Raw genomic sequence first — 10,517 nt, forward strand, 5'->3', positions numbered from 1 at the left:
AAATGTCAACATTGTTATGAAATAACTGGGAAACATAAGGACACTTAGCTGCTGGTTTGCTTATCGAGCATCTCATTTCACTTCAACATTTGCATAAGTCATATTCCTACAAACAAGCAATTTCTTGAGAGAGGTGGAATGACAGCTAATTTACAAAGTTTTATCTAACTGGCATATTGAGCAGAGTAATTTTAAAGTAGACACAATCCTTTATATGCTTAGTTTGCCTCAGAAAACTGTCTCAGCATTGCTTTCCTTTGCCGTAGCACAGCAAATTAATGTGTCTGGAAGTGTGCTCCGTAGAGAAAATGAAAACTATCTGTATGGAAAATAGAGTGTTCCCTTTCACAGTACAGTAGAAGAAAGATGTCTACTGCTCTGCCTCACTAACAATGGAGTGCACTTTGTTTACCAGCTGGGTTGTTGGCGTGGTCCAGTAACACAAGGCCAAGTGCAGCTTTGAGGAATGATTCCCTCTAGCCCGTAACTGTTGCCAGGGAGCAGAACAGAAAGTGGGTGTTTGCTGTGAAAACAGACAAACTTTTACTGTCTCTGTATACAGCCCATGTGGTTTTTGTGCTTGTGCTGCTACTACCACCAGCTCCCTTACGTAAAGGGAACAAGTGAGCTGAAAGCTTCCCCCATGCTGGATGAAGGCATGGAAATTGCTCACTGCTTCTGTCTTACTGCTACAACCAATATGGGGAAGTCCCAAAAGTGGGATCTGCTGCTGTCAAGAATGCATGTTCTGATTTAGAGAATTCAGAGTATTAAATTCTGGTCTGGCTTACCTGAAAGCAAATGTAGTTCTTTCTTCTGGTGATCCCTCTGTAGACTTGTAGCAATACAGTTTTAATAACTAGCCAGAAAAGCTGTAAGAAATTTGTTTTCCCCAAATATCCATTTTCATTTTATGCCATAAGAAAGTTATTTCTTGCTGCTACCAAAGCATTTGGTCATCTAATCTTACTGAGAATGTAAGCACTCTTATTTTCATTGGCTGTAGTGCAATAGCAAATATTGTGTCTTAGTTTTTATTAATTCTGTCTTAAAAGGCCTTAGAGATTAATTGTGATTATTATATTGGGAAGAATTCGTTTGAGTAAGTTCCAAGAGTGAAGTCAGAATTTGCTTTGTTTGCCTGTATTTTGATGCGCTACATGACTGCAGCATGATGCCTGGAATTTACCATTCTCTACTTGATCCGAAAGTTGCTGAGCTAATGTAAAGTTGAGTCTTGTCTAGCAGCACTGCCAGAAGACTTTATCCATGATGGTGTTGAACTCTTATATGAGAATTCAGTTTTCAGTAAATATGAATTAGCAATTAGATTTTTTTGTACCTCAGTTTGTGCACTGGTTATAAGATTTGGAGGCCTGGCACGTAGTTCCCATTACGTTAGAGACATTTCAAAATAGAAACTTCAAACACCAACTTGCCGTGGTAAAATAGGATATTGATTAGTCCTAGCAGATACAAAACCAGGTAGTAATGATCAAAGTGTGGCAAATCTCCAGAGTTGCTGCTGGTCAGCCACTATTGTCTGCTGTTAGTTCAAAATGAAGCCAAGGAACTCGTCTAATTATTGTTCCTAACAAAGTATTATTTCTAATGTTTAAAATGATGCTATTAACATAGGTATATAGAAAACATTTTTTCACAGATGAGTACCTTTTCTTTGCCAGCCACATTCTTGAGCCATCACATTTCTGTCCTATTCGTAATAGCTCTGATAACAAGTCACTAAAGATCACTTGGGAGCAGCTCTGAAAGACAGAGAGAGCTCTTTACTGATAGGCCTAGGTCTTAACCTGACTGCAGCTCTGCCTGCTTATCAAAACGTGTTCATCTGCAGACTACCTAGCATTTGCTGCTCTGAAATACTGCTCCATTGTCACTACTGCTGTAGGCACTGGAGTAAGGGAAATTAGAGTTACTAGTGTTACAAAGAATTTGGAGAGCCTTATAGGAAAATGAATACAGCTCTGTGATGCATTTCAGTATTGCTTCTTTGTTAATTGGCTTCTAGCATGAAGACAGGATTTAGATTTTTGATTACTAGTTCATCTGCTCTTGGCTGTTTCCTCACCACAAAATCATCTATTTAAAACTTCGTAGCTGAATACCAAGAAAAACTAATTGTTCTGTCATCGCAAAGAGAGGATTACACCCCCAGTATGGAATAAGCAGCAGGTGCTAATGAACTGCTGAGAGAGATCCTGGTTTGTTTTCTTTTCCAAATGTTTTAAATAATAACATAATAATGTTCAAACAAAGTCTAGTGCACTTATTAAATAACTTTCTTTTTCCATAGCCTGCCAACAACTTTTGCAACTCTGGATATTGATGGCGTAAGAAAAATAATCTTTGCACTCCCAGGTAAGATGTTTTGTGGATTACTTTTGTTGTCATGCATATTTAACAGACATGAAACACAATAGTGACATTTCACAGCACCTGCGTCTGGTATTGGCATCCCTAAGGAAGGTATCTGTAAGGTTTTCCTAGAAATTTCCAGAAGAGACAGACTTACAGGGATATATTGAGGAGTTCTTTCTTGTTCTTGTCCTCAGAATTTGCCAGTGTACAGGCCTTACGCTTTCTTCCATCCAACAATTTCCTTGGGTTTTGGAAGCGGTACTGTGCAGGGATGGTTTTTTCCCACAGCTCCCTCTGCTTTCACAGTAAATATTCTGTGCGTGTAAGTCAGTGCATCCACTCTGACATACTGAAAACAGAGATAAAAACGAGGGAGTGCCAAGGAACATGTGACAGAATTCTTTTTTTCAATCGTGATCGTACCGTGGAACCAAAAGAGGGCAGCATCGCTTCACCACCTGGTGCTGCGTTTCCTTGGAAATCACCGTTCAAAATAAACAGTTCCTTAGGGAAATGTCTGCAAATCTCTATCTTCTAAATCAGGAAGAATTTATTTTATTCCTCTTGCTCTGGATTTGCATGGATTTCTGACTACACAAGGAATCCTGCTCTTGATAAGCTGGTGGGTTTCAGATGTATCTCTAGTGCTCTTTCTCTCTCTTATTTTAGTTGCTGCAGTACATTTTCTTCCAGGGAGAGCTCAATGGAGCATCTGTCTGATCATAGTATTTATTTTAGAACTGTCACCTAGGAAAGTCCAGATGTGTGAATCAAGTGGTGTTTGACAGATGTTGGTCATACATGTCTCTTGTAAGCCAATAGAAAACATATAAATCAGTAGAATTCTCCTCAGAATTTGTACTAAAGCATTTTGCCACTCTGTTAGGGAATTAAAAGTTATTTTTGCATAGGTCTTGAAAACCTTAATCATGAATCAAGAGCCCTATCAGCTAGGACTTTGTGTACGCAGTAGGCCCCACATGCCACTCTGGTCTTGAATGAAATGTTTCCTGTACGTAGCACGAAAAGCTCTTTAGAGTTCTTTAGAAGTGCAATTGCTCTAAAAAACATTAGATCACTTCCAGCATTTCACAGAGTAAATCAAGAGGGAGTCACCACCAACTGTTCTTTGTCCTACAGGCAACCCTGTCTCAGCCGTTGTCACCTGTAATCTCTTTGTTGTTCCCGCACTGAGGAAAATGCAGGGTATCCTGGATCCTCGGCCCACCATCATCAAAGCCAGGGTAAGAAGCTTGTCCTCTATTTAAAAATTCTCTCAAGATGTTGAAGCACAGCTCTTCAGGCTCTGCAAGGCTGTCTTGTTTGTGGAATCTGACCCCTAGACTAATTCTGGCAAGTTGAAGGAAGTTCACACAAAACAGATCCATTCTCAATCTCTGTGTCCCAAATATTCAATCCCAAAATTTCTAAGAGTTAGGTGACCATTTAATGGAGCAAGATACACAGATGCAGAGGCAGTCGTTTGCCAATCAGGCAGAAAGGACACTTTTCCAGTTTTTAAAAAAAAAAAAAATGGTTTTAACCTGTGGTAAAAAATGCAGAGTAATCTGGGAAGACCTGAAGAGTTGGATAGTTCTGTACTAGCAATGGAAAATACAAACTTTCTGTTCTTGAGTTATTCATACAAGTAGACTCCCCACCCCACACCCCCCCCCAAGCAATATAAATCCCTTAAACTATTCATTTCACTTTTAGAAGAAATCATGGGTATTGTAACTCTGTTTAATATAGATGCAAGGTATATTGTTATAATGTATTATTCTTCTATTTTTGATTCAAATAAAGTACCAAGGGATACATTACTTTTTATAGTTTTCCTAGTGTTCTTGGCTATGCAGTTTTCTCTTGCTGCTTATCCCGTGTCTCTCTTGCACACTTCCTCAGGCATCCAGATTTTTCTTTATCTTACACCTATAATATTCTAAAACAGAGAGCAATTTGTAGTGACGCTCACTTTTGCGTGAATTTTCCGATGTGTTCCATCAAATTCCATTGTGAGCCATCCCTTGTATGTCTTTTCATTTCAAAAATGGCCATTTCTCTTTTGTCAGAGCTAGCAGGATTTTGAATGCGAGTAAAATTTTTATCTTTATGCAGTGTAATGCAGAAACCAGAAATGAAAAAGCTTTTTTTACAGAGAAATACTATTTTTAAACTCCCAGTAAAGGAACAATATTATAATATCACAGTTGTATTTTCCTTAAATATTGCAGTCTCTGCCTCTGTCAGCTTTTGATCTTGCACTAGACACCATCTGACCTCGAAATGCAAGTCTTTAAGAAGTCCATTTTTAAGGAAAAACAATTGAGCAGATGATTCCGTTATCTTAGACAGTTCAATCTGAATGTGTGACATTTTCATCCTTTCTTTGCTTCTTCTACAGTTATCATGTGATGTAAAATTGGACCCCCGCCCAGAATATCATCGGTGCATACTGACTTGGCATCACCAAGAACCTCTACCTTGGGCACAGAGTACAGGTTAGTGTCCCATCACACAGACTGGCAGACACTCACACAGGTCCTTGCCTCCTTACGTACATGTCTAAAAACAACCAAGCGTGTGCACACATTTTTTCATATAACCTTCCTTATTCAGGCTGATTTGCTGATATTCTTGTGCACATCCATACATGTTCAAAAAACGTGTAGATGAGGTCCTTAGTAATGTGATTTAGTGGTGGACTTGGCAGTCCTTGGGTATGGTTGGACTTGATCTTAAAGGTCTTTTCCAACCTAGTTGATTCTACGATTCTATGTACATTATTATAAAATTCAGTCATGATAAGAGTTACCAACTTAACCATTAAAACCTCCTTTATCTGAATAACCTGACTTTTTACAGACACAACACATCTGTATGCTTGCTATGTGCACGTATTTCATTAAGATCCACTCATGCTACTTGCACTCACAGACACATTTGCTTACTCATGCTTTTGTGCATGTACTAAACAAACACAAGTTGAAGCCTAGGTTGGAACAATACAGATAAAAGTGTGATTCTAGCTGAACTGGAAAAGTAGAAGAGAGAGCAGAGACTGTATGTTCTTTTAAAGCAGACCAAGGCTTTTCTTAGTCATGTTTGCCACCTAGGGATGCTGCTGGATACTCAGCTGCAGTTGAGGTAAATAGTATATTTGAATACTTGATTAGCTGTGTAGCACTGGAAGACTGACTCTGCCAGTTACTCAAGAGATTCAGGTCCTTAAACAACTAATTGTATTTTTGCTGCATCCAAATTGTTCAATACAAAGCACTATATGCAAGTCTCCACAGGGTAAACATAAGCTCAAATGAATCTTTCTGTTTACTCAGAGAAAGTTCTTACTGTTGACTCCCAAGATCACACAGCCTTTGACATATTTCCAGGTATAAGTCAAGGTATTACTTACATCTATAACACTGTATTTGGTTTAACTCTTGTTTTATTGTGCACCACTTCTTTCCTTACACAAACAGATTGTCTGGAATGATTTCTCTGTCAGTCTGGAGGTTTAAAACCCAAGAAACTGAAGGACACAACTTTTTATTGCATTTTCATTTTTTTCGGTACTACCAATATGATACTGTTTTTCTTCAGGACACGTTGTGAAGTTCAGTGTCCCAAAGAAACCCACTGTTTTGAGGTGGTCTATGTTATGGATTTACCAAGCCGGCCACCTAGGGTCCAACCCTAGGATTGCGCTCAAAAATGTGAAGTCAAAGTGAAGGTTTCCAGTTCCTGTCTTGCCAGTTCTCAGGTTACAGCTCGAGCTGGGTGCCTCTGCAGAGGGACCCGTACCCCAGATCATGCCCTCCAATTATACCCATACCACGCGGCACCCAATCCCCAAGTCCACTCACTTAATTCTGATTAGTCATCTCTTGATTTCTTAGTGGTTTTGTCACCAGGCCTTCTTCTGAAGTTACCTCATTCTCTTGGAATTGTTTCCTTGGTCCTTATCTTCTTCATTCTGCTCACACCTGCCAGATTCAACTAGTTCTGTGTTAGCACCATTAGTCTTATCAAAAGTTTTCTCTCGATCAGTGCTTGTGGCTTCAGCTACTTCAGCTACTAGTGCTAAGCTAGTAATGCTAAATGAGACTATTCAGAGAGAATAAATTTATTCTATTTACTCTATAACAGTATATTAAGAACATTCTAGAGTGTGCTGATTTTAGTCTTTCTACAATCATATTAGGTATACAAATTGAAAAATGAAGACATTTTTATAGGATTAGAAATTCCAACAGAAAAGCAATTTATTGTGGTGAGATATAAGATATAGCTAATGCAGAAGGCTGGGTAGGAAAGCAGTCAGCACCGGGAATGAAGGTTTTGAGAGCCAAGGCGAAGAGAGGCTGACTAATTCTCTGCAGAGTTCTGTGTTTCCATCCACCTTGTAACAGTGAGATCCCAGCTTTATGAATAAGTTAGTACCATGAACATCTTCATAAGAACAGCTCTTGTTTCTCACATGGTGTGTTGCAGCATTTGAAAATAGTGGAAAACTTAACTGAAATTCTTCTCTCACTCTCCTATAGGGAATCAGATGAGCAGTCGTCTGATGAGTATGCGCAGTGCCAATGGACTGTTGATGCTACCTCCAAAGACAGAGCAGTATGTGGAGCTTCACAAGGGGGAGGTGGTGGATGTCATGGTCATTGGAAGGCTATGATGCCACCAGCAAGAGTGAAGCTTTGATGCATGTCCACATATCATTGACTGTATCCTGTAATATGCAACGGCACAGCTAGTTTTTCTGATTTGGATAAAAGTTGATCAGTATAGTCAACATCTTGAACTATATTTCAAATGGAATTTAAATAAATACCTTTTAAAAAAAACTTTAAAACAAATCTTAACAAAGAAATTTATTCTGATTATATCAAAGCAACTTTTTCCTTTCCTTGCAATTGCTTTGTGTGTTCAATGCTAGTTCTAATAGCGGTAGCTTTTAGTAGACAGCAGTAGGTGCCTGCAGAACTTGTGTTTTTTCTCATCTTTAAGATACAACTACTTATGCTCTTAAAACAAGGCTGTCTGCTTATTTATACTAGCGTAGACAACACTTGGATTTCCCTTATTAGTATGCTTCATAACTGCTTCACAGAGAGCTTCTGCTTGTTCTTTATCTTGTATCTCGTGTTGATGTGCACAGTGCCAAAAGCGGAGTAGCTGCATTGGGAACCCAATGAAGCCCCGAGGTTTCCTCACCTCGCTGCGCATTCAGGGATCTCTCTTGTCCCGGCAGCCACCCAGCTCCGTACTCTTGGGCAGTAACTGGATACCTTTTATTTCAACAAACAACAAAATTGCTTCCTTAAGTGCTGACAGCCTTTTTAACCAATACATTTAAAAATGTACAGAACTGAAAACTAAAAAAAATCAAAGACTGATCTTGTACAGATATTAGTGTTACCAGCATTCGTGTGGAAATTAAATGAGCAAAGAAATAAAACTAATGTTAAACAACTCTGTACCATAACATTTTCTGTAATGATATTGAAACTTAAATGAATAAAAAAAATCCTCAATCATTATTTAAAATTTCACCTGTTTAGCCTTGTTGTTTGAACCAAGAAAATAGTGGTTTAAGAGGATATTTGGGGTGGGGAAGAGGACAGGAAGGGAAATAGTATGTGGAACCTAGGGTCCATCCCTCATGTACAGTAAGTATCACGAGTGAACTGAAAATACAGAGTAAGCACTGTCACCGCCCAAGGGACAAAATGGAAGCAGCTTTTGGGGGGGATTACAACTGCGCTAGTCAAAGCTGGAGAATACTTTTTTTTTCCATCTGAATTGCACAGCAGTTGCAAAGAGCCCTTGTGCTGCAGTGTGGAATTTGATAGATCATTCTTTTTTATTATTATTTCCATGAGATACTGGCACTTTTCAGCACTCGCCAGATTATGTATTTTGGTAATTTCACATTTCATCTGGGATTAAGACCCTAGCAGTGCCCTACAACACCTTGCTTCTTGGAGTTCAGGGGTAAAATGCTATCCCACCAACGCCACTCATGAAGCCAGACATTTGTCTGTAGTATTTTTTTGAAGAGTTACTCAGAGAGGACACAGAAAACTGGGTTTGAACCCTGACTGCCACAGTGGAGCAGAGCTGTAGTTCTGTGATAACCACAGAGGCCATCCCTGTGGTAGTTTTAAAACCAAACTCTTTGCTGTGAAACAGCCTGAATACTCCCTGCACAAGCCATTGAAAAGGTGAAAGGCAGGTGGTGGGCATACACCATGTTTGAAGACACTCGAGGGACTGATCATTCAGAAAAATAATAATACAACTTTCTGATTTTATTTCTCTGTTCTGGAGTACATGTCCACGTTTGTGATCTCTGTGTAGCAGCAGGATGGTATCAAGTTAAATTCATGGATGCCTGTGTTGACTGTACCAATATTGTAAATCACAGAAGAAGGAAGAGAGAGAAGAGTTAACTCATCTCTGAGAAATAATGTAGAACACTGCCTATTATAATCCAAAGGGTTATTATATAGTTAGAAGTTATTACTGGCAGCATATATAATGAAAATTGGAAATGTGTAAAGGACACCAGTAACAACCACCTGAGGGAGATTGTATATGCAATTGGAAATACTAGACAAAGACGAAAGAGAAATGTGAGGAAACCCAGCCAGAAATACCTTGGGTCTGGTTTACATTAAAACCATTACGCAAAACGAATGCGCCTGAGAAGAGTTGGCACAATGCTGTGTGTAACACTGGGCTGCATTTAAACTGCATCTTAAGCGGTATCTCAGCATCGTAATACTTCATTACCATTGTAACAAATAAAACATCTAGAGGTTAATCACAGATAGTATAAACTGCTTTAGCCACCCTATGTTTTTTGTAATGGCCTCTGACCAGTGTTCAAAGTTTTATGCAGGAGAATAAACTTTGCACTTTCCAGTCCAGCCTTCGTTAACACTGAAAGCTGTAGCATATATTGGAGAGGTAACTCTGGGAGAAGTGTAATGAATCATTTTACAACTAGGTCTCAATTATCAAGCCTAAAATCTGAAGAATCTGCCTTGGTTGTTGTAATATAAATGGATATAAAGGAGATACAAATAGATAAATTCAAATTACTTTTTTAACATTCCCAATTTATGGTTTCAGGGAAGGTTGGAAGCTTCAGAAAACAAATCAAGGACAAAGGGGTCTTCAAGTATGTGGTTACTTTGGTTCAAGGGTTGAAACTTGCAAATGGAAACATTTTAAGGAATATTTTCACTATTTTTACTTCTCTAGATAAGGCTTTAGCACAGTCAGAATAGTAACCTAGTTAACAAGAAGCAACACCAGCAAAGACCGAAGATAAGGTGGGTGTTCCAGCATTTGTAGTTTTCTTCTTTTTACATCATTTTCCTTGTGTGTATATATGGGGATGATCATGGTTAGAAACATATGCAGTGAGCTTTCTGAGTCTCATTCATCCAGCTGGGATAATACTACAGTGACCTACAAAATCCTGCAGCAGCTTTTATATCCTGGCTACCTGGTACCAAAACCTTGATCGTGCCCCTGGATGTGAAACATGATACAAAAATTGGCGGTATTCAATCAGATAAGTAGAAGGATAGACTGGCCTCTTCCAAATACTAATTTTAAGACTTTAATTACAACATTAATTCTATCTTGATGTTAAAATGTGCTAAACATGAAATGTCTTTGATCTGTAGGTAGTTATTACACATCTGTATGACTCCAGAGATAACTAATTAACAGGGAATCTTTAGTCTTTTTGATTCTTGAGCTGAAGGGTTGCACTTAAAACATATTACAGCATCGATACTGCTTAAGGACAATACGGAACTGAAATCACCCTGCAGGTTCTGTCTTTGACCTCCTCAGCTTGCCACTCTGCACCAAGTGCTAAAGGTTGTCTTCTTTCATATGTCTCAGTCCAGAAGACATGCTGCTTGCCTCATGCCCAGTAAAGATGGTATTCAGGTCACTGGCAGTCTGCACATACCTGCACTGACCACAAGTGCCAGGTGTAGTACCTGGATCTACCTTTTCCTTCCAGTTGCCTTGTTTCAAAGTCTTGTCAGTGGTGGGATGGCATATGCCAGCCTCATTACCTTCGTGTGATACCTTAAGCAGCCTTCAAG

The 10,517-nt window shown here is 39.0% G+C and overlaps 1 protein-coding gene across 17 annotated transcripts in view; it reads left to right on the plus strand.

The window, feature by feature from the left end:
- GPHN (gephyrin) overlaps window positions 1-7,937 on the plus strand; it is a 312,212-nt gene extending 304,275 nt beyond the window's left edge. For all 17 annotated transcript variants that reach the window (XM_030481574.1, XM_032919854.1, XM_032919855.1 and 14 more), the window contains 4 exons: window positions 2,315-2,379; window positions 3,520-3,623; window positions 4,784-4,880; window positions 6,927-7,937. In XM_030481574.1, the coding sequence (XP_030337434.1) occupies window positions 2,315-2,379; window positions 3,520-3,623; window positions 4,784-4,880; window positions 6,927-7,060 (400 nt within the window). In that variant the 3' untranslated portion in view covers window positions 7,061-7,937. The remainder of the gene's footprint in view (window positions 1-2,314; window positions 2,380-3,519; window positions 3,624-4,783; window positions 4,881-6,926) is intronic.
- The last annotated feature ends 2,580 nt before the right edge of the window (window positions 7,938-10,517 follow it).

The sequence above is a fragment of the Strigops habroptila genome, chromosome 4 (assembly GCF_004027225.2).
Source record: "Strigops habroptila isolate Jane chromosome 4, bStrHab1.2.pri, whole genome shotgun sequence".
NCBI lineage: Eukaryota > Metazoa > Chordata > Aves > Psittaciformes > Psittacidae > Strigops > Strigops habroptila.